This window comes from Schistocerca gregaria, chromosome 9 (assembly GCF_023897955.1).
Source record: "Schistocerca gregaria isolate iqSchGreg1 chromosome 9, iqSchGreg1.2, whole genome shotgun sequence".
Taxonomy (NCBI): domain Eukaryota; kingdom Metazoa; phylum Arthropoda; class Insecta; order Orthoptera; family Acrididae; genus Schistocerca; species Schistocerca gregaria.
In genome coordinates this window covers 111,375,963-111,401,681 of record NC_064928.1, presented here as the reverse complement: position 1 = coordinate 111,401,681, position 25,719 = coordinate 111,375,963, and the positions used below count along the sequence as shown (strand labels likewise).

The window sequence follows — 25,719 nt, the reverse complement described above, 5'->3', positions numbered from 1 at the left end:
AAATTACAAGATGTTCCATCTTGGGATTTGTTGTTAACAATGACACATTTAGAAGAAACTGCAATATTAATTCAGTAAACACGAGATAGAAAAACGATATGCACTTTGATAACGCTTCCATAATCACTGTACAGAAAGGTGTGCACTACTCAGCGCTTCCTGGTTTCAAAAGGTTTCCAGCAGATCTGAAACAATTGAGTGATAAACCCGAAGTATTAAAAACCAATCTGACAGGTTTCTTTCTGCAAACTGTTTCTATACTGTACAGGAGTTCCTCACAGACGTTGAGAATTTCTTACTGTGAAGTGTTATTTATGTTTATACTCTATTTTTCAATCTTTTACAAATTCTTTGTTTATAAATATTCTTATCAGCTTTCTATAAACTATGTACTGACTCTTCCATGAGCAAGTAGCTATGGTTCACACATTTGACAAACATACGACCATACTCAAATTTCCCACTCTATTATTTTGCCCTAGTTTTGCTTTAAAACTCCTCATTCTGTTCATGTAGTGCAATTTGTCATAATTAATCACTTTTCTCTAAGTCTTCAAATAGGTCTTCTATATACCTTCATCAGAGTGTGAGCACAGCGGCATGTTGACTGTAATAATGATTTCCATCGAGTGTCGTGCTTATTTTCAAACAATTCTTGCTATTTCGCCTAGTTTTTTTTAAAGGTTTATCATATGATATGCAATGAGACATACTGCTCTCATGTAATAAAACATCTGTCCTGATGTTAAACAGATTTAGTCTTCATTCTGGTAACTGCACTGTACCCTATTTTATCTTTAAAAAGTTACTCTAAAATTCTGAAATACTGAGTGTACATAAAGTCCGGGAACACTTTCAATTATTTATTGCACATTAACCAAATATTGCACATATGTCATTTTGAAGAGAAACCCAGAAACTTCCCTAACAGTGTGTGGTGGATGGTACTTCTGGTACCACTACCTGATGTCCCCTACCCTGTTCCATTCGCAAATGGCATGTGGGAAGAACGATTGTCAGTAAGCCTACGTACTGGCTGTAATTTCTCAAATTTTTTCGTGATGGCCATTATGTGAGATGCATGTGGAAGGAAGTAATATGCTGGCCGACTCTTCCTGGAAAGTGCTTTCTCAAAATGTCAATAGTAAACCTCTCTGCGATGCACATTGCCTCTCTTTAACATTTGCCAATGGATTTCGTTGAGCACCTCGGTAACGTTCGTGTTCAGATGAAACAATCTCCTGACGGAAAGCACTACTCTTCGTTGTATCTTTTCTATCTCTTCTGTTGTATCTTTTCTATCTCTTCTGTCAATTCGAAGATAGAATTATGATTATGATGAGATTTACGATTATGGTGAAGTATTGTGCACATTTTTTTATGTATTGTGAGGATGAAGTCGGTGAATTGTACTGATTGCAGAGTTCTGTCCTAAGAACAGAGTTAAGATTTAGACTTTGGAAATACCACTGCCGACTCCTTTCTATTTAAACAATTTTCATGCTCAGTTAGTTCACGATGATAAGGGACAGAACAATACACGCACAGATTACGTAAGACTTATACAGGTTCAAGGATCTCCTGTTTTTCCTGTGGTTAGTGCCAGAGAGCAGGGTGAAATGGAGGATGCACCATAACTTGATTTACAGGAATTTTTCTAATGTACTCTTGTTACTTACTAGATATTTGGAAATATATGATTGTAGAATGTGTGGTATGAGAATTTCAACACATAAGTATTAAGCAGGAAAGCAAGTGAGTTTACACATGTGAGATACCGCTCCTGAACCCCATTCCTCTCCCATTTCACGATGTAGCTGCTAGTGGACCCAGAAAGTGAGTGGAAGGGAAGAGCAGGCATGTGAGGAACACAGAGACTACGGTGTGAGCCAATTGTTAGTGTGATCAAGAAGGAAAAGAAGTGTAAATGCTGGAAAAGATAAAATGGCACCAAAAATGGAAATAAGAAGTGTATATAATTACAATTAAAAAAGTAACTATGTTTCAGCCAATATTTGAGGGATAATTTTCTTAACAGAAAGGAAGAGATTATATAGTTTAAAACCATAGGAGAACTCTGAGGAGAAATTTTAGCTCTGGACTGCAACAAGGGTACAGGCGCACCATTTAACTGCCCGATCAGCTCCCGTGATGTCAGACTACGAGTGCCAAAATCGGACCACAAGCCACTGACACAGGTTGCAGCCAGTCATCGCCCTGACGCGGTCAGCAACCCTCAGCAGCACCAAGTCTTCCGTGACACCGTTCTGGATGTCAGTGCCCTGGGGGCCAGTCCTGGCTCGACTGACTTTTGTGTTGTCAAGATTTTCTGACGATTAAGCCAGACCCCGGCCATTGCCCTGTTTCAAATGGCTACGAGTGAAACGAAAAGGCTGCACCTTCCGCAACAGTGAGCGCATGGAACCAGTATCTAGCCACATGTGTACCAGTCTGTCAGTGTGTTCAGCCAGCTGCGTCCACCTGCCAGTACAGGACCCTACGACTGCTGCTACCACAGCCATACTGCACTTCCATGTAACAGCAAACCAACATGCCCCCCCCCCCCCTCCCTTCTACGCTCAAGTGTCAGCCACTTTGTTATTATGATCGCATTATTGTACAATTTACTTATTATCAAGACAGACACTTTGCAACAAAAATGTTTTAGTATTTGCTTTTACACAGATAGAAATGAGAAATTTGCTAAAATTTCCTCACAAATTACTGAAACCACTCATTTGATTTGCAAGATATCAGATGACATATTTATAAAAGTGCTAGAGATAATAACAAAAAATTGTCCACTTCACTTACCTGGCACATAGAAAAGATGAATAACCTTTAAAGTAATTTAACTTTTGCTACCTATATTCAATACTAGCAACAAATGTTGCACATTACTCAGCAGTAATTTTAATTCAGTCTGATATTTTAAAGACCTTGCATCATGAAGCAACTATTAGTCAAACCTACTTTGAGTAAGTATCAAATGCAGTCTGGTTCATTTCACGCAGGCACGCTTTGTCTTCAAAATGGCAGTTATGCTTCTCGAGCCCCGACATCTCCAGGAAACAGTCAGAAAATCGCAGAGCCAGATCACCATGGGTCTGCAACCATAAAAACCAAAGAATTCTCATTTCCAAAGGAAAATAATAATAATAAACAACAACAACAACAACAACAACAACAACAACAGAGAGCCATCACAGCACTCAACTAGAAATATTTGACGAAACCATAGAAAACGCAGATCAGAATGGTTCCATCACAATTTTATACATCAACAAATTTTCCTACTTTTCAATTCATTATGCAAGTTACAATTACGATAGCACAATAAAATTCACCTACAGAAACCGTACGAACAGTATAGCCTACTTCAATCTTAGACAACTGCATTTTTGCACTGTTCTTTTTTTATTTATAAGTAAATCTACAGCATTACAGGATGCGGCACTAAATCCGGACAAATGAAACTATTTGTTTAAAACCAAATTTATTAAAACAAAATACAAATTAAAATGAAAATCCTTTTAAATATAAGTAGTGGTAACTTTCAAGAATAACATTACTTGATCTAACCTCTTCAGCCACAATGACCATCTCCAATCTTGTCCTTAACCGACTGCACACACACTTTAAAACAGCGCTGTACATATTCACGAATGCTGCTTCAATAGCAGTGCATAGAGATGGAACACTAGGGTGCCTCATCTTACTGGTAACTCTTTCGACTATGCCCCAAACATATTATTAGAGGGAATTCAAATCTACGCTATTTGGGAGCCAGAACTCCTTTGACAGGAACATTTCAACATTGTCCGAGAGTCAGTTTTGGACTAAATGGCTCGTATGAGGTTCTCCTCTGCCATCCAACACATTGTTCGCTCACTGACGTTCAATACTGATGTCAATTTCTTCAGTGATTGCCTCGGGTTCTCCGAAATCAGTGCCTGAGCCTTTTAGAAGACTGCTGCATTACGTGACACACGTTTCCTCAAACGAGGTTTCCTCGTCGGGTTAGTGGAACTTTCCCCACACTTATCCAAAGCATTATACTTGGCCACAATATCGTAAACAGTTGATCTTGGGTACTTGAAAAATTTAACTACTTCAGTGGCCCAGTGTGAAGAATTGATAATCGCAACTTTTCGGTTGTACACCTGTCCATAACATCTCAGCCACGAAATACAAATCTAAATTTGTCCAGATTTAACAGCCACACCCTGAACTGCACAGGATAGGGGTAGTTTATTGGAAGAAAACTAGTTTAATTTTAAACTTTTTTTCTTCAATAACTGCCTTCAACTACTATAATTCTACACTGAAAATGGATGTGTCACAGCTCTGCATACTTTTCTGATCACCAATTTCAGGACGTGTGAACAACAAAGTTCATTCTTGTCTCGTGTTTGGTGTTCTTCATAAATGTTGTTTATTTCATCAATCACAAACCACATAAATGGGAAGATTTGGGGTGGCTCAGGGTAAGAACATGTGGCTTGTTAAATCTATGTTTACATGTACCGTGAGTTAACTTAACAGCTGTCTGATGGCTTGTATTGGCATATTACTTGTGCTATAACTGACGTGTCTGAAAATATCTTACAAGGCATTGAGGAATGGAAGTATGTGTACCAAACAAGTTTCACATATCATAACAGTATTAACAAAATGTTGCTGTAGTCACTAGGCAGTTCTCAAGTAGCACAAAAGACATATGTTTAGTTTCTTGAGCAGAGGGATTTCCTTTATATACTCCGTATTTATGTACTTATCATGTTGTAGTGACCCAATGAAATTTGATTTTTAACAGTGTTCAATTAAAATCTGAAACTTGAACTGCGTGTTTTGCATGACATAACACCACATATTGCTAATTACACCAACTCAATGGGGTTTGCAAACACTTTCTGGGGACCAGTGAAGCCAACATGTTATTTTTGTATTGCCGAATTCATGCGGACCTGCTACACTGTGCTATGCTTACTAGATACGAGAATTTTTACGATTACCATCTCATGAACATAAAAGCCTTTGAACTATTAAAGTCTCAAATGCAGAACAGAACATACTCCATTATAATTACCTGTTGAATACTGGTTGTTTTTTAATTTATTTAACTTTTTCCTTGGGTCATCTTGAAGGAACAATCTTAAATGCAGCTTCATTTAAGCCCAGAATGAATATCAATTATTAAAATATAGGACATCAACAATTTCTGTAATTCTCTATTCATTTATTTGCCTGGCAAGATTAGGCCTTCTGAATAATCTCTTGCATGTAAGCAGGAATCCTCAGAAAATCAGTTTGCAGGTCTCAATGCAATTTGCATAGCACATAAGTAACAACAACAATAATCCCTATCTACTTCTATATCTTCTAACTGTACCGTATTATTTTCTAATTTTCTCTCAATCGATTAATTACTACAACAGACTTTATTAATTTGTTGCTTTTACTGTGTCTCTCAGTCCCAATAATCATTCAGTAAAAATTTGATGTTAACAGGATGGACATTATTGTAATACCTATGCTCATTACTTTAGTAATTATATAAACTGAAAATAAAAGGACAAATCTAGAAGAAACAGAAGTTCACACACTTGAAGAAATCTGGGGAAGAACTGACAAAGTTATAGGTCCTGGAAACAACAAAAATAGTTGTGATCTGCTGATATGGAAGCTAAGAAAATGTTAGCACAAGAAGCTTGAATGCAGCACAGCTTTGGATCAGATGTAAGTTTATGGGCAGTTTCTTCCACAGACATATGGATAAAATGGAGAAGGGCACTGAGAATGATTCAGAGTTAAGTACAGGTACAGGCACAGGCACAGGCACATGCATGAGGCTGGCAGTACAATCTCTTATTGCAGTTATGAAAGATGCAGTTGATTAAAAACTGATTAAGAGCACGGAGAGTGGAAAGTCATGTAGCCTGTTAGATTTCTTCCACTAACTGAGCACAATGAACGTTTTATTGCAGCCAGTCCTTTTTTCAAAACAACTGGTTACATGTTGTGGCAAGCTCTTTCTTCAACTCCAGCCCAACTTCGAAGTCCCCCTCCCCCCCCCCCCCCCCCCCAAATTGGTATACAATTAACCTTTGCAATATCAAGGGAGAGGGTATTTTACACCTACCTTTCAAACATAGTGTAGTTTAGTCATTTACTTTATATTTCAAAATTTTCCAAAAAGGTATTTGTTGTTTTTAATATCATTATCACATACCAGATTCCATAATTGTTTTTTAAAAAAAGTTTTTATGGTTATAAAGTATACCTTCTCCTCAGTGTGCACATTACAGAAAATGCGTGGGTATTGCTAAGATTGTGCTGACAGATATTTTCAGATTCTGCACTCTACTTATGCATCAGCAACTATTTAAAAAGAATATAGTTAATAAAATTTTACATTAGTTATTTTGTGGCAGGCACGAAGTAACCTAACCTTAGTATTACAAGTTATGGAAAATGTGTTGGTATTGCAAGTGTTAAATTATCTTAAGTCATTTAGTCTGCATACATACTCTTACAGCTTAAATCACAGCGCACTAACTTGCGAGACAGAGACGAGCTGGACAAAGATTGAATCTGTAACCTTCAAACTGGCACACTTGCCAGGCAAAGTGTGCCTTTAGGTCAGCTCTCCGAACTGTTTTGGCAACTGCTGGGCTGATCCCCAATACCTGACTTAACCCACTGTTAGAAAGGTGGATTCCGTACCACCAACACAAAGGTGAGGAGCACTACATCCCAATGCCTAAAACTATCCTGCCTTATTGATTTTCTGTATACGACCTCTGCTACCTTTTGTTTTACATTTCATTTCTTTTTCACTCTTTATTACAGCTTTATAACATTTTACAATGAGCAACTTCTTTATCTTTATGACATTTTACAATGAACAAATTAGTGCTTACATAGTGAACCCAACATGCATCAAATATCCGAGTTCTATATCTGAGCCTGTCAGGTAGCAGGTGCTTCAGCTTCAGCTTCAGCTTCAGGAACGCAGTCGGGACAAAGGAAGGTCACATGTTTGGCAAGACAAATGCACTGATCGCAAGCATGACATGCGTAGTTCCCCTTTTTGTCCTTGCAGCCTCGCAACCCACACCTTGAATTCTTCTTCACATTTTTTGGCAGAGGAGGTGCCACAACTTGGCTGCTGGAAATAGGAACGAAGTTTTTGAGGTGCTGCTGCAACAGTTTAGGAAGGTGTCCGAATGCTTGCTCACGTTTGTAAAGCTAACCTCAAAGAAGGGTGAGGGCGAGGGTTTTGAGGAACTGTGGACATGTAAGGATTGTCTGAGGTGAGTTGCAGATGTAGATCACTTGCGAATTGATTCCAGCGACATTGAGTAGCAAGAAGAAGATCCAAGTGGCCATCTTCTGCAAGTTCAGTCACTTCGAAAGTTCTGCACAACTGATGAACGGTGTCGATACTACCTTTGGTCTTACTGTAGTAGGTAATCACCTCAGCCTGCTTCTTGTCCCCTGTCAATATGAGCCTTAAGGTGGAAGATGGAGAGAAGAATCATGACCACCTCCTTTTTTTGGAATGTAGGACATCAAGGTAATCTGGTTCTGAATCCGAACATGCTGCTGCAGACTAGGTGGATAGTGGTCTGCGTGAATACCTTAGGGATTTCTTTTTTGTTTTTCCTGACTGTTCCAACCAGGCTCATACTGTGCTTGGTAGGAGTGTAATGGCCAGTGGAACACTGGTGTACCAGTTGTCCATCGTTAGGTTTCTTCCCAAACCAAATATCTTGGCTCTGAAGTGTTCAGTCACATCAGATGGGGAGTTGCTGTTGTGGAAAGCTCCGTCAGGTTACTTTCCGATGCACACCACTTTGCAGTATGTGTAGAAAACCTCAAAGTTGCACATGACGAAGATCTTTATGCCGTACTTGGCCCACTTTGGTGGGATTATTGAATGAAACAGCATTGGCCCAGAAACTCTTCAGTTTCTCGTTGAGAGTTACATCGCTATCGAGGATGTACTGTTCTGGCAGTTCTTGTTGGACTAGTTGAAGACTTCACGGACTGGACAAAGTTTATCTTGGGCACACTACGCCAGTCAGGTACAGAGATCATCAAACCTGAGACAACACAGGAGAAATCTAGCTCAAGTCATAGCCACCATCAGGGGGAATATCTCAACACCAGTCTCATTGGCGACACAGAAGCTTTCCAGGTTCATTTGTCCAGCTTCGGATCCACAGACGTTAGCCAGAGAAGCCTGAGGAGAGCCACGGCCACAGGTTTGTCCATCATCCCGTACAGGTTATCTGTCCTGGTCTTGTAGTTTTCGGTCTTTCTTCTTGTTGGTTCAGTTGATGATGATGATCTGGCCAATCTCTGGTGTAACAAAAAGACTAAGAGCTTCCTTGGGAGTCCTTGCATGTCTCTTTGGTCCAGGAGCTTCTCTGATGATGTTCCAAGATCCGACCTTAACCTTCTGCGGGCCTGGAGGATTCTTCACCCACTTGGTGGCCCCCTCCATTGTTGATGTTGATTATTATCATCATCATCATCATTATTATTATTATTATTATTAATTATGATTTTAGGGTGCAAAACAGCTACAGTCATAAGTGTCCATTCTGTGGCTTAGTGAAGGATAAAGACAGGAATTTAAATCAGCAGCAATGGGAGCGAACTCAAGAAAGAGGGAAACTGAAAACGGAAGGAAATCTTCGGGAAGTGCTATTGTGCTATTGAAAGGGGGGGGGGGGGGGGGGGGATGTTTCCCCCAAAATGTTTATAAACTCAAGGACGTAATTGGCTGAGTACGCATCATCTGCTAATAGGGAAGATATATCAGGCAACAGCTCTAAAAGAGCATGTAGTGGATTAAAAAATGGGCACTGAAGTAAAAGGTGACTCACCGTCCACGATTGAGAGCAGTGGGGACAAAGCGGGCGAAGATCGCCCCTTAAAAGATGTTGATGGCTAAAAAGGCAGTGCCCAATATGGAGTCTAGTTAGAATTACCTTCTCCCGACAACGAGGCTGGATGGAAGAGGTCCAAGCACAGGGAAGAGTCTTTATGTCCCGTAATTTATTATCTTGAAGTGCATATCAATGTTTGTGCCATAAAAGAGCAACACATCGATATAAAACACTCTGTAGATCAGCGAAGAGAACCATGCGAATAGCAGCCGAGCAGCAAGCAGCCTTTGCCACTATATTGGCTGCCTTGTTTCCACGTATACCAAAATTCCCTGGGACCCAGAGGAAAGCCACAGAGATGCCGTCCCAAGTGGAGCACGCGGAGGCAGTGCTGAATCCAGTGAACCTGAGTATGGACAGGATACAGAGCTTGGAAGTTGAGAAGAGAGCTGAGTGAATCCACGCATATAATATACTGTATCCACTGATGGCGACACATGTATTGGACAGTACGGAGAACAGTGTAAACCTCCGCAACAAATACCGAACACTGGTCAGAAACCTGAAATCTAACAGCGGTGTCGTCAATAATATAGGCACTCCCGACACCAGAGGTGGTCTTGGAGCAGTCATTGTAAATAAATGTGGCATCCTCTGCTTAAGATTTCATATTTATTTGGCTACTAGTTTAGACATTGCGTCAACACCATCTTCAGGCCTGAACACTTTGACAATATTAATTGTGTGCAGCTGAGTATTAGAAGTCTGCGGTGAGACCAATACATGCTCCACATGCAGGGTGGGCAGTAAATATGAAATCTAAAGTGCAGCTGGAGGAGTTTCATTTTTAATAAAAATTATACCAGCTGATGTCCCACCATCATCCAGTTTAAATATGGATGTATGAAGACCTCTTTAGTAGGTCAAGGAAAGGTGAGGATAGCGCAGTATTTACCCGTCAGGTGCACAGTGGGCTTTCTACTTTTCCGTCACTCAGATTTCCTCAATAATTCATTCATCTTTCAAAATAGGGCAATATCTAGAGGAATCTGTGTGGTCGCCCACACAGTTGATGCAATGAGGGGATGGGGGTGAACCCACCCTCCTGGGCATCCTTGCCACAGGTAACGCATTTGGCCGTACTGGAACATGACTGGCTGGTATGATTAAACCTCTGACACTGATAGCAACACATAGGGTGGGGGATGTAAGGGTGAACTGAAATTATCTCATAGTCCCCTTTAATGCTTGATGGAAGTTGAACTCTGTCAAACGTCAAGAAGAAATTGCAGGTCGGTACCAATTCCTTTTCAACCCATTTCATTACTCAATGTACAGCCATTACTCCCTGATCAGACAGGTCTTTCTGAATGCCCTCATTTGATAATCCATTGAGTGATCTTGTATAATAAACCACCCCACGTGAAGAAATTAAAGTACGATGCACTTCCACCCGGACAGGGAAGGTGTGTAACAGTGTAGTTCGAAGCAATTTTTGTGCCTGGAGGGCACCATCTGTTTCTAACAAGGTGCCATTTCGTAACCAGGAACAAGACTTTACAGGACCTGCAATTGTGTCGACAACTTTCTGAACAATGAAAGGCTTTACTGTTGAGAAGTCTAGATCTTTGTCAAACTGAGGAACAACTAGGAACTTTGCAGTGATGGAAGAATTTTCTGTGGCTGCGATTTATCTAGCTTTCTCTTGTGGGCAGAAGTTGTAGAAGCAGAAAAAACGATTGCGGAAGTATCCTCCATGATTACCGGCTTCTCCAATGGCATGCTCCTGCCCTATGGGGGCCCTTTCTGAGGGCACTCCCGCCTCATGTGAATGTGCACACTTCAGGTCAGATCGCCCGAGAAACGGACGGAGGGACCAATCGGCACCTTTGGAAGGTACCAGCTCAGGTAATCACCCCTCCCTGGGATTGGCCTTTACCAGGGTGTATGTACGTATCCTACTTGTCTATCTGTGGCGGGGAATTATTGCATTACCCCATCACAGGCTACGCGCAGTTCGGACTTCAGACATGCACGGGAAGGAAGAGAAGATTTCTCAAATGAATGGAGAAGAAGGTAAAGAGAAGAATCAAGGAAAGAGCAGGACAAAGTAAGGACAGATACTTGATATTGTAGAGATAAAAGAAGAGAACCACTTCATTTGTTCACAAGTATCCGTCTCAGGAGCTAGGCGCTAAACATATTCCCAAACAGAGGGAAAAGGAGAAGGGAAAGGGAATGGGAAGGTATGCAGCCAGGAAAGGAAAAGACCTGCATGAGCTCGGGGTCCTGTGCTTGCCATGCACGTATCCACAAGAGAGTTGTGGGCCCCCTGGAGGGCCACTTGGTGACACCATCCTTTCCGAGACAGAAGTCATCACACTTGAAATGGCTGTCAGTTTCGCCATCAGTGGTATCCTCATTTGAGTGTCTTGTTCACACTCTCCTCACCCCTATCATTAGCAGGTAGCGGCTGGTGCAGTTGGTGATCCTCCACATTCTTGGCTTCCTCCTCCTCTTTCTCCAAATTTTGCAGTAGCTCCTTCAGCTTAGCACTTTCCCATCCATATAATGACATCTAAAATATGATACAAGATGTACAACTTTACTTCCGCTGTCTGCCTATAGGTGGCAACAACGGTAAATAGCGGCCAAAAGAAACAGATTGCATGAATCAGGCAGTTAGCTTGGACCTCATTCAAACATTAGTCGATTTGTTTCTGCATCATAAAGTTGTTCTTGATTGAAAATGTCAGTTTATTAGCCTAATTCTCGTAATTTGTGGGAGGTGTTACTATTTTGTTTCAATGTGAAGAAAATAGAGGCTGAGTCTCATAAAATGCTCTTAAGTACGTATGGTAAGGACGCTTTCAGTGAAAGAATGTGTAGTGAGTGGTTTCAATGTTCAAGAATGGTGATTTTAACGTCATAGTAGTGGAAGAGAGAATGTTTTCGAAGATGCAGACTCAGCATCAAACTCAAGAAGAATAGGCACGATTAGTGGGAGTGACATAACAAGCCATTTCAAAACATCTCAAGGCTATGGGCATGATTCAGAAAGAAGGAACTTGGTCCTGCATGAACTGAACCAAGAGACATTGAATGGAGTTTGTGTGTTCGTGAACAGTTGCATCAGAGGAAAAAACGGAAGGTATTTCTGCATCGCATCGTGACCGGGGACGATAACCCTGAACACAAAAAATCATGGGGATATCCCGGCCATGCTTCCACGTCAGTGAACAAACCGAATATTCACGGCTCCAAGATAATGCTCTGCATTTGGTGGGACCAGCTCGGCATCCTGTACTATGAGGTGTTAAAACCAAGTGAAACAATCACAGGAGCTCATTACTGAAAATAATTAATGTGTCTTTGCAGAGCACTAAAAGAAACAGATGCAAGACAGCGAGAAGCATGGTAAAAGTGATTTTGCAGCACGACAATGCTCGACCCCACGTTGCAAAAGAGGTCCAAACGTTCTTGGAAACATTGAAATGGGAAATCCTACTCCACCTGCCGTATTCTCCAGACATTGCTCCCACTGCCTATCACCTGTTTACAACAATGGCGCATGGCCTGACTGACCAACACTTCCGATCTCATGAAGAAGTCACAAATTGGATAGACTAGTGGATCGCTTCGAAAGGTGAACAATTTTTTCAACGCGGGATTTGTACACTGCCCGAAAGATGGGAGAAAGTAGTGGCCAGCAATGGAAAATACTTTGAATGATACACGTGTAACCAATTTGTTTCATTAAAGCCTTAAATGTTGGGGAAAAAACAGCGGAAGTAAAGTTGTACACCTTGTATAATATGGAAACACTAGAATTAAATAATTATAATATAATACAACAGACAAATACCAGTGGCCCAGTTATGAAACAACAACTGTTATTTACATGAGAAAGTTGCAATAATAAATTATGATGCAGTATTACAGGTCTACAAAGCACGTGTTTCTTACATCTGGCACAGTAGTGTTCAAAATCCAGGCAGCAAGCATGGAAAGGTTGGGTGCAGTAAACCCCAACAGAGAGAACGAAGATGTTTACCTGTCAACATCCAGTTCACAAATGAGGAAAACACATGGAGCGCACTTGGATAAATGCAACTGACAGCTATTCACAACCTCAGCAGTGCCCCATGTTTCCATACCAGTGTTATACACTACAGTACAGTCTGTGGGGATACTGCACGCTGGCTTTCTGTTGAGGGTTAAGAAAACATGATACATAAAGCATTAAAATGATAAACAGTTCACGAGATCTGTAGATGGATGGCACACACAGCTTCCCTTATTTATGTTAACCAATAACTGAAGGAACTGTGGCTGGCAAGTTACATACAATAAAATATTCCAAACCGGGCAAGCAGCAGACCCCATATGATGTCTTATTCACTGCGAAAACCAGCATTTTATCTAATCTACAAAGCCAACAATATGGCCAATTGTTGTACAGATGTTACTAAAACAAAGGATGTGTTATAGTGAGAGTTTGCACATGCACAGTTCTGGATCTTTCCTACCAACACTAGTTTTTCTACATCTCTCCTCTCCTCAGCACAGCTGCCCAACTCTGCACCTATCAGCCCTGTTCTGTCTTCACTATAGTCCTGCTCACTTTCACAGCAGGACATCACCTTCCCCCACCCCTACTCTGCTGTTCCCCCATCTCACCACCCCATGCCCCCCCCCCCCCCCCAACTAACCACCAGATTGCTGCTTACGTCAGATGCAGGTGTAGTCCAACAGTCAGGAGTCTTTGTCCAAAAGTTAAAAGTTTAGCAGTCTTTTCATTATGTTGAACTAAAAGCAATTTTTGGAAGGAAATGAAAATGAAATATCGCTGAACAAATAACTGTAACCTATGCAGAGTGTACGAAGAAACTCATTCAGTTTTGTAACATCAAAACGTTACTCACTTTTTTTTTTTTTAAGCAAACTCCTCCCTCCACCCTCCTATTTCACTCTGTACAGCTAAGTATTAACAACATGGATGCCTGCAAAAATATACTCCTCGTAGCTACTGAAACTTGTGGGAAAAAAAGCCTGAGAAGGAGGAAGAAGATGGTGTCAAGAAGATTTTAATAAATTATGGGAGGGGGGGGGGGGGGGGGACACAGCATACCATCACAATGACTTTTCTTTCCTCTCAGCTGAGCTATATACCAATCAAAAGCAGTAATTTCACTGCACTTTTAAATATTAAGTATTTTAAAATTTGTGATTTATATTAATGTACGTTAATTCTTATAAAGAAGAAAACAGCAACCAGCCACTATTAATACTGCTATTTATTTAGGTAAATAGCGCCATTACCGTTTTCGAACTGGGAAGTTCATCATCAGATGGCTGTTCACATGATGAAAGAAGGCAGGGACAAGGCCTCTGCACTGGCATGTTTAGATGTTGGTCAAAAAATAGATTTCATAATTGTAGCAAGACGAGAACAGTATTCAGCTTTGTAGGCAGTGTGCTGCCTTGTCAGGCAAGGAAACTAAGGGTTTATAGTCAGTAATAAAGCGAAACTTGGAGCCACACAAAAATTTGTAATTCCTGAAGAGCATAGATTATGGCAAGAGCCTCTTTTTCCACCTGAGAGTAATGTTTCTGGGCCACAGGGAGAAAGATTTAAAGCCAAAAACAACAGGTTGTTCAGAGCCAACAACATATTGGTGCACTAGACAGCACCAAGGCCATACTGTCAGGTGTCAGTTGCCAAAAAGATGTGCTGATCCAGAGAGAACATAGCTACACAAGAGGCCAAGAGTATTGTGGATTTCAACACTTGAAAAGCATGTTCACAATCCGGGCTCCGGCAAAAAAGTACATTCTTGCACAACAAGGCATGCAATGGCTGAGCCAATGCAGCAGCACCCAGCAAGAATTTATGGTAGTAGGCTACCTTCACTGGAAGGCCCGAAGCTGCTCCATGGACAAGGGGCAAGACATAGATGTGAAAGCAGAGATGTGGTCTGGCAGAGGGCAAATTCCATCCCACGAGACCTCAAACCCAAAATAAACAATACAAAGCTGAAAACACTGAGATTTCGCGAAATTAAACTATAAGTCTGCGGACCATAAGACAAAAAACAAAGTGAGCAAATTTTTCATGTGGCTGGCCATGGAAGAGTCTGTGACAACAATATCCAGATAATTAACCTGCAACCAAACAGACCAGAACCTGCCAAGACTCTTTTATCCAAAGGAATCTGCAGATGCACTGCAGGCAAATCAATTTTAGAAAGTACAGGCCACTCGATACTTTCTCCAACAGTTCCTCCTGGTGTGGGTAGGATACATATCCATGAATGACTGCATGTTGACAGTCACTCCGAAATCATCACAGAGGCAGTTTCCCTGACAGTTTCAGAACTACAGCCAGCAGAGACAACCATTCACGAGCCGTAACACACTGCACTACCTCTAGAGATTGAAGTGCAAATAATTCTGCTTTCACTTGACCTCTCAGGGCGACAGGAATAGGACGCCCACGACAAAAATGAGGCCAAGCTGTGGATTTCAAAAAAATATGAGCAGAAAAATTTGTAGCACACCCTATACCTTCCGAATATCAAGTCCAAAAACTCCTCACACTGTTTCCAAATGAGAATATGGTACCTGACTGGACACACGGTGAACAGCGTCGGTGAAAGAAAATCCAAGTGCCTGAAATCCATCCATCCCAATCAAGTTCTCGACACTGGCATTAGCAACCAATAAAGAGGTAATGGAACACACTATTCACTTGTAAGAGGCAAATACTGTACATTGTCCCATCAGTGCAATGTTCTGTTTGTTATAGATTACCAGCTTCTGCATGACTGGTGCAATGACAGCAAGCCCAAACTTTCATAGGTTTGAGGATTGAATAACGTCACTGCACCAGCTTTGTCACCCTGTAGCCACAGCACTTGGTGGAAAACACTTATCGCGCAACTTGGGAAAGTCACAAGCACTGGAGTCACAAACTGTCCACAATCTATGTGGCATACGGTGAACAACACACAAGAGGCGATGTGGCCTCCTCCTCCTGGCAAGCATTACAAGTAGCCCAGCGCTTACGGCACCCCACATGCTGCTCTGCGCATACTGGCAGCCGATTCAAGTCCACATGCGTGGCTAGACCACACTTGGCATGCCCCCCCCCCCCCCTCCACCTCCTCAATACATACACCAGTAGCAGGATATACTAGAAAGAACTAGGATAAATATGAAAAGTAACTTTGAAGCTTTGTCACTTTTGACATGTCTTAACCTATAAGATATATCAAACACAAATGTGGCAGTCAAATTTTAAATAATTTGAAACAGCTGGGCTTCTGGGCCCAAAATTTTCATCACACATTCCCACGTGCGTAAAAGGAAATGCTTCTTGAACCATCATTTGCAATATTTTATCACTACCTGCTAGAAATGTCAACAGTTGTGATTTCATGCTCATCGAAAGCAGTTGTAGTTACGAAGTATTGCGCAGTCTGCATCCTAAAGCCTTTGACACATATTGCTCTCAACATTGTTGTTTTTTGTTGCACATGGCACATTTTCTATGCAACTTAAATTTTAGTTTCAAACAATGGAAACTCCAGGTAGGAATATCAACAATGTAGGAAAAGATAGATTACTAATTACCGCAAAAAAGACATGTCAAGTTGCAGACAGGCACGATTAACATTGTATGTGTGTGTGTGTGTGTGTGTGTGTGTGTGTGTGTGTGTTTACTGATGACGGCTGTGACCAAAAGCTGTATGTGAGTGTCTTTTAATCGTGCCCGTCTGCAACTTGATATGCCTTCTATACAATACGTAGCAATCTATCCTTTCCTTCATTGTTAAATTTTATTTTGGTGTTATCCTCTCATTTATGTTTTATTACTATCATCTTATTCTGCATTAGTGAGCTCAAGTTAAATTCTTTGTTAGAGTACCAGTTCTTGCCAATCAAAATTACAGAAATTTAACTGTACACTGAAACAATGAAAAATTCCCATAATTCTAAAAAATTCCTGGGGTTTCCCAGATAAAAAAATTCCCACATTTCCCAGCTGAAAATATAAACCCTAGAGAATTCATGAATATTCACTCAAGTATTTCTTAAGCAAGTTATCTTGATGCACATAAGGTAATCACATTTTTGCAATTATATTCAAAGCACACCATTTGTATTATTAAAAGCAATAGCGAACGTGACATTTTGAGTTAACCATCTGAAATCATAAGCTTACAAAATCGTACCTATCCAACAAAATGATCAAGAAGTTAAGAAATAAAGCAGCAAACTATTCACCAAAGATATTTTTTTCATATCTGAATTGTGTTATGCTAATGCTGAAAATAGAAGATCTCAAATAGGAAAAGTCTCAACAACTGAGCAAAACTCTGCTGGATATTAACAAGAACAACCTGTCGGAGAGAGTTCACAGTCCAGTAGGTAATAGGAAGCAACAAAGACTGAGGGTTCTCTTTCAGACCTAGTCTGCACTGGTTAGGAACTTCTTAAATGTAAGTTCAGCACAAAAAACAGCTGTGCCAACGGAGATGGTGCAAATTTCCTGTAAACAGCGTGCCAAACAAAATGAACTCTTGTTACTCAGACACCATTTATAAAGGTGTCTATCAGAGGTCCAATTTCCACAATTTACAGGGTACCCTATCAGGTAACAGGAACATCACAACCTTTATTTGTTGCCGTCCAACTATTGGTTAAGTTCACTTTTGCCAACTGTCACCCCCAGCAGACTGCCATACCTTCTCGTCGAGCTGCCGGCAGCCGCCTTGAAGGGCGGCAACAGCTTGCTTCCAGCAGGTCCCAGACTGCGGCATGGATATCCTCTCCACAGCCTGCTGGTACTGGTCTCTCCCCTCACGCTCCAGCTCTGAGAGAGCCACATCGCTGTGCAATGGCTCCTCAAAACTGGACTCCGTCTGGCACCAACATGCCAACAGCAGCAGCAGCAGTACAGAAGTTGCCGTTGCCATAGGGAATTTGTGATCTGCATTTCAAAAAGAACCTATGTAACAACTTCAACAAAACTTTCTTAAATCACAATTTCTATTAAGTAGACACACTGTAACCTACAACAAATTAACTTGGAATCATTATTTTGAGCAGTTCCAGAATTAGAATTCCATCTTCCAGTGCTTATTACACGCTCGTCTGCCGTAACCTCACATTGTTGTCTACGAGTACCTTGATATTCTAACATCACCAGGAAAAATATTACGAGGAGGAAAAGATTAATGTAAAATAGTTCCACTTGTGATAAGAGCTGTGTTCAGCACAAAGCACAATTGCACTGAGGCAACAACCCAGCATGGTGCATGCTACATGGAGCAATTCGACTAGGCTGATACAAAATAAGCCTCGGGTGGCACTGCAGCACAGTCTTTGCAAATTGTTGCCTGTCCGAGCTACCCAGTTGCCAACAAGAAACAATGTTTACACCTCATCACCAGCTGTCGCCAGACTGTGGAGCTTTCACGTGTGATGTGAAGTGAACGATTGACAAAGCAATTTATTCAAGATTATCATAATTATAATGAAATAATACGCAAACAGTTGCGTAAAAGAAATTTAATTTCTTGTCAATTTCAGGCACTTAGTGCCCTTCTTCAGAAGGTTAAACCGCATTATTTGAGTGTGTCAATAATAAAGTGAGTGAACTACATGACCATGGCATTTTGCTGTATGCACTTTATTGTTGACATTTGAAAATAATACAAAAGGCATAACCTTCTGAAGAAGGGCACTAAGTTCCCAAAACTGGTAAAAAAATTAAATTTCTTCTATGCAATTGGTTGCTTATTATTTCATTATATATGGCTACAGTTGTTGAAGTTGAATAAAATACTATAATAATTCACGTAAACTGTGGGACATAGAACGACTGACAACTAAGATAATCGATTAAAAAATAATAACCTGGGACAGCTTGCCAAAAAATATGGCCGTAGTGCTTTGGGAGCAAAGAAGAAAAAATTAAGAATTTATGGACAACTTTTCACTGCAAATGTATACAATCTTACCAACAGTCAATAAAATTGGTACATCCCATGAGAAACGAGGTAAACGGTTTGCATATGAGTTACTAAGCTGAAAGAAAAAAATTCGCAACACCAAGAAGTACACTACTGCTCATTAATTTCAATAACCCAATAAATGACATCTACTTCTCTGTAGATAATACTGTGAGTACGATTGAGGAAGCAAAGGAATAGTACAACAGTTGTACACACCATGATTTTTGTTTGTGGTCATCGAGATACAATAGTTTCCAACAAACGATGTGTAGGTAAACATTATGTACCTATCTGATATGTTTGATTACCTATTTGCTGACAGACACTGCATTTGGTGCACCTGAGTTGTTCCCTGTTGTGATGTGATATCTGCAGTGAACAGCAAGCATTGCTGCGATACATAACATGTGGTTCCTGCACGTCAGTTCCTTCGTGACACTCAAGTGTGGACATCGCTAGTATTGCTCCAAGTGTGGAGATATCCGTAAAAAAATGTGCTGCAATTGCAGCACTTACCCAAGCAGGTCCATCTATTTGCCAAATCACGAAACAGTATAGTTTGTCTATAGGGGGAGTGCAGGAGACAACAGATAGCAATAAGGACATACCACAACCCGGACGACTTCATAAAACAACTAAAAGTGATGATAAATATATCATAATTACCAGTAAGAGAAATAGAATCAAAACAGAGCCCCAAGGACAGCTCCGAGCCAGATGCCCTGTAGCGTGTAATCCACTGACCCCAAACCATTGCTATCTGTGACTTCTGAGGTGTCAACTGAGAGCTTATTGGAGGGTAAGGTGAAGGCCTCTTTTGTTTTGGGATGAAAGCTGGTTAAGTCTCAGTGCCAGTGTTGGTTAGAAGCAGTCCAGTTCAGGATTTGCAACCAACCTGTCTGTGTATTAGGCACATGGGACCTACACCTGGAGTTATTGTGTGGGGTGCGATTTCATATGATGGCAGGTGCACTCCAATGGTTATACCATGTGCCCTGACTGCAAATGTGTACGTCAGTCTGATGATTCGACTTCTTGTGCTGCCATTCGCAACAGCATTCCATTTTTGCCCCCCCCCCCCCCCCCAAGAGGAACATTCTCCCAGATACTGCTATAACATAATCTAGAGAGTGCCAACACGTTTCCTTTGCCTGCTCAATCACCAGAATTGCCTCCAATCAACGCATATGGGACAGCATCGTGTCATTCACGAACAGCATTATCTCTCTCTGTACTGACCGAACAAATGCAACAGACATGGCACTCCATCCTACAAAGTGACATCCAGCATCTGCACAACACAATGCATGCATGTTTGCATTCAACATCGTGGCAGTTACATCGGTTATTAATGTACCTGCATTTCATGTTCATGATCTTGCAATGTTAATCACTTAAACATGTTATCTAGACAAATATATTCTTAAAATTTCATTACTGGATATTAATTATGTTTAGGTTTTTTTCCTGTCAGTGTGCGACACAAAATGCGTGCAATGACACCACTCTGTGACTCCTTTCATAGTAACAATACAAATAAGCCTAACAAAATGTCATGAAAGGGTTGGTTGGTTTAAAAGGGGCAGGGAGTGGGGGTGGGGGGGACCAAACTGTGAGGTCATCGGTCCCTTGTTCCCAGTAGAACAATTACCCAATGGAAAGAAGAAAACAAAGAAGACATGGCATAATAACAGAAGAAAGGGAGAACCCGAAGAACGTCAGAAGGACAACAAACAGTACAATGGACAAAACAGGACAAGAAAACCACATAGATATGCTAGAAACAGGGAGAGGAGATTAAAAACAAGAAAGCTAAGAGAGAGAAGCCAGACACTCTGCAACACATTAAAACCTCCATCCTAAGAGCCCTAGGGTGGAGGACAATCAAATGATAAAACCCACCCTAACGAATAAAACGTAAAACTAAAGCTGTTTTTGAGGAATTGTCGCCCAACACCAAAGGTATGGTGCTGGGAAAGTTAAAAGTCCGCCACACAGCAGCTAAAAGTGGTCAGTCCAGCAAAAGGTGGACAACTGTAATTTGGGAGCCACAGCAACAGTGAGGTGGGTCCTCTTGATGGAGGAGGTAACCATGTGTGAGCCACGTATGGCCAATGCAGAGTCGACAAAGGACAACCGATTCCTTGGGAGAAGCAAGCAGGGGAGACTTCCACACATTCACAGTCTCCTTAATGAGATGCAGTTTGTTGGGCATACTGTTATGACACACTGTCTCCTGAAGCCGAAAAAACTTGCGGCGCAGGACCAAACGCAGGCCAGTTTCAGAGGCGCCCATCTCCAGGAGGCGTTTCGGTGTAGCCTACTTGGCCAGCATGTCAGCAAGTTTATTGCCTGGGATGCCGATGTGTCCTGGGGTCCACAGAAATACCACTGAACGACTGGACTGTTTCAGGGCAGAGATGGACTCCTGGATGTTTGCTGCCAAAGGATGGTGAGGGTAGCACTGGCCAGGGACTCCAAACAGAGAAGAAACGACTCTCCACAACAGGAACGGATGTACTGAAGTGCACGAGATATGGCCACAAGCTCTGCAGTAAATACACTGCAGCCAGAGGGCAAGGAATGCTGTTCAATATGGCCTGTGTGTACATAGGCAAAGCCAACATTACCATCAGCCATTGAGCCGTCGGTGTAAACAACTTCAGAGCCCCAGAACACGTCAAGAATCAAGAGGAAGTGACAGCAGAGAGTGGTGGGGTTAAGGAGTACTCAGGGCCATGCAAAAGGTACAAACGAAGCTTCGGCCGAGGTGTACACCATGGAGGTGTGCGTGAATGGACGTCAAGTAGAGGTGGTAAAGGGAAAGATTACAGTTTGGAAAGAAAGGAGTGCACGTGAACCGCAATCATGAGCCCTGACCTGGGCCATCGATGCGGGAGATGAACTGCCACGGTTGGGAAAAGGAGAAGGTAATTCGGATGCTCAGGAGAACTACGAATGTGCGCAAGATAACCGGCAAGCAGTTGTGCATGTCGAATCCACAATGGAGGGACTCCGACCTCCACCAGGACACTTGTCACCGGACTCGTTCTAAAAGCTGCTATCGCTAGGCGAACGCCACAGTGGTGCACTGGGTCGAGTAAACGCAATGCTAAGGGCACCGCCAAACCGTAAACCAGACTCCCATAGTCAAGGTTGGATTGAACAAGGGCTCTGTAGAGCTGCAGCAGTGTACAGTGATCTGCATCCCAGTTGGAGCTGCTCAGGCAGTGGAGAGTACTGAGGTGCTGCCACCACTTCTGCTTAAGCTAAAGAAGGTGAGGTAGCCAAGTCAATCAGGTGTCAAAAACCAGTTCTAAGCATCGATGTCTCCACTACAGTGAGTGGATCGTCATTCAGTTTCCGGATGAACGGTACGACGCCGACAGAAGTGCATGACACACGACTTCGCAGCTGAAAACTGGAAATCGTGGGCTAAGGCCCATGACTGCACCTGGTGCCCTGTAGGCACCGTGCAGCAACACTAGTATTGGAGGAGCAATACGAAATGCAGAAGTCATCCGCATACAGAGAGCTGGTCCCCCCAACTGATGGCCCTACAGTTGCTGCTAGGCAATTGATGGACACCAAAAATAGATACACTCAATACAGAACTCTGTTCTCCTGAATACCAGGGGAGTTATGGGAGACACGTAAAAGTACGGAGTGACAGGCAGGTTTGGATAAAAATTGAGAGCGGGCCACGGAGACCCCACTCATACAATGTGGCAAGGATATAATGTCGCCAGATCGTGTCGTATGCTTTACGTAATCAAAAACGGCGGCAACCTGGTGTTGGCGTCTGGAAAAGGCTGTTCAGATGGCAGACTCGAGGGACACAAGATTATCAGTGGCAGACCCTGGTGGAAGCCACTCCGACATGGAGCCAGTAGGCCACGTGACTCCACGACCTGACCCAAACGCCGACACACCATAATTCCAGCACCTTACGGAGAACGTTGGTGAGGGTGATGGGACGATAGCTATCCACAGCAAGCAGATTTTTAGTGGGTTTTAGTGCTGGAATGATGGTGCTCTCCAGCCACTGCAATGGAAAGACGCCATCGCACCAGATCCAGTTGAAGATGACGAGGTATGACTTGTACTCAGACAAGAGGTGTTTAATCATATGACTGTGGATCCGATCCAGCCCAGGAGCTGCGTTGGGGCAATGTGCAAGGGCGCTGAAAAGCTCCGACTCTGTAAATGGGGCGTTATAGGGTTCACTGTGGTACGCAGTGAACGAGAGGACTTTCCTTTCCATCTGCTGTTTAAGGGTGCGAAAGGCTGGGAGGTAGTTCTCCGAAACAGAGGCTCGAGCACAGTGCTCTGTAAAGTGCGGCAATCGCATTTGTGTCCATACAGAGCATGCCATTGATGTTAATGCAAGGGACACCTGTTGGGGTCTGGAACCCAAAATGACGTCTGATCTTCATCCAGACTTGGGATGGTGACATATGGCAGCCAATGGTCGAATTTACCTCTCTCAACAACCCTTTACCGTCGTTTTATAAGCAGGCGAACATGGGCACGGAGTCGCTTTAGAATATTAGGTGCTCTATGGAAGGGTGCCACTTACATCGCTGCAGAGCTCACCAATGTTCTTTAATTGCCTCAGCGACTTCCAGTGACCACCAAGGGACTTTCTTTTGCCAGTAGCACCCTAGAGAACGAGGGATCGCATTTTCCGCCACAGGAATTATCATTGTAGTGAGCAGCTCAATCACAACATGGATGGCACCACGTGGGAGAGATTCGAGGGTGACAGGAGTGGTCAGTGCTACCTAGCCTGCCTTGTTTAAAGCCCATCTGGGTAGGCGTCCGTGGGCATGATGTCGGGACAGTGACAGGAAGATGGGGACGTGGTCATTACCACACCGGACGTCATGTGCTCTCCAGTGGATAGATAGGAGTAGTCCTGGGCTGCAAATTGATAAAACAATGGTCAAGTAACTTTCATGAGCCACACTGAAATGTGTGGCGGCCCCAGTATTTACGTGGGGGGGACAGTAAATTTTCGATATTTCTGCCACAGCCAGTAAGCATGGTGCTACCCCACAAGTGGTTATGGGCGTTAAAATCTCCCAAAAGTAGAAATGGGTTAGGGAATTGATCAATCAGTGCAGCCAATATGTACAGGGGTACCACACCATCTAGAGGGAGATATACATTGCAGACAGTTATTTCCTGTGCCGTCCATATCCTGACAGCCACAGCTTCAAAAGGAGATCGAATAGGCACAGGTTCACTACATATCGAGCTCAGGGCATAATCACAAACTCCACCTGACACTACATATCGAGCTCAGGACATAATCACAAACTCCACCTTACATTGTATTATATTCGCTACAGTTCTTGTAATATTCCCCTGTAGCTGTGAAGGGCAGGGGTCCGCATTGCCAGGAACCAGGTTTCCTGGAAGGAAAGGCAGAAAGCACGTGTAAAGCTTGCTAGTTGCCGTAACTCAGCCAGGTGGTGGAAAAAACTGCCGCAATTCCACTGGAGGATGATGTGATGGTGAGACTGGGAAGGCACGGCACTCTCAATGGGGTAGTCTACGCCTCACAGTCACCTGCTGCGACTGACTTATTTCCTGAACAGGCTATATCCAGTGTGTCTGAGGGTCTGGTGAGATCTAGGTCCTCAGCAGAAGCCAGAATCCTCACCTCATCCTCATACGCAGAGCTTGTAGGCAGTGGTGGTGTGGGTGCCATCACAATTCCCTAGGTCATTGAAGTCTTCTTTCTGGATTTCTCTCGCTGATCCTGTGGTTTGTCTGGCTGCGAGGGCGTCGCTAATTCAGCCTCCGGGACTGAGGATGATAATGAAGCTCTACGACCAGCTGCTTTTGGGCATTTCAGCCACTGGCAGGTGTCGTCTTTCTCCTAGCAGAAACCTAGGAAGGGAGTGACCCAAGGGACATCTTCCTAGCGAGAGGAGCCGAAAAAGACTTAAGCTTCTCCAGTTTAGATGTGGGGACTGGTGTCTCCGATGGTTGGAGGCACAGTGCTCTCAAGGAAGGTGGTGCAGGAGCAACAGGGAGGGAAGCCCCCCTCCCCCCCACCATCAAGGGGAAAGGTGTAGTCTTCCGGCCCTGAGAGCTGATTGGAACTTGCTGATCTGATGGGGCTACAACTGTTCTCATAGCAGAGGCATAAGACCAGGCTACTTGTTCTACAAAAAAAAAAAAAAAATGAGGCTTCGTCGAGACAAAAAGTCCCCAACAGCTCTTGTACATACGAGGTACCAGGGCGAATAAGGTTTGCTGCCACTCCTCCTGGTGAGGCCAGGGAGGGAAATGATTTACGATCATACTTCCTTGCATTGTACTGAGACTTTGAACACTTAAGAGACTACTGGTGTTTTATCACCGGCAAATGATGATGTGGTATGCTTCATCACACATCATATGCCCTGATACCACCTACTCCGACCAGGGGCCCTCTCCACAGGTGCCACCCAGCTGCAGCAAAAGTCACCTGGCAGGACGGCCGTTCCCAGGAGACCAGATGCCCCAGGGTGACAGGCATCTACTTGTTGGCATACATGGGGAGTTAACGGCACATGCATCAGCAGAGCAATCCCTGTGTGGTCAGGGGGCTAACAAACAACAGGGTACAAGGCAGCCCCACCACAACTGACTGGTTACCATGTTGGATATCAAGTGGCAAGAATTCCACGGTCGTCATTGGCACAGAAAACGACACTGCATAGTGGGCAGAGGAAAATGCACCCAAGAAGGTGTTCTTGCTCAAGAGATGGAGGATGAGCTGGACTGCATTGCCACGACGAGAA

At 42.8% G+C, this 25,719-nt stretch overlaps 1 protein-coding gene across 6 annotated transcripts in view; it reads right to left on the bottom strand.

Moving 5' to 3' along the window:
- The window catches only part of LOC126291691 (uncharacterized), a 125,059-nt gene that overhangs the window by 59,697 nt on the left and 39,643 nt on the right, over positions 1-25,719 (bottom strand). For all 6 annotated transcript variants that reach the window (XM_049985318.1, XM_049985320.1, XM_049985316.1 and 3 more), the window contains 2 exons: positions 17,651-17,895; positions 2,974-3,107 (listed from right to left, as the gene is read on the bottom strand). In XM_049985318.1, coding sequence (XP_049841275.1) covers positions 2,974-3,107; positions 17,651-17,881 — 365 coding nt within the window. In that variant the 5' untranslated portion in view covers positions 17,882-17,895. The remainder of the gene's footprint in view (positions 1-2,973; positions 3,108-17,650; positions 17,896-25,719) is intronic.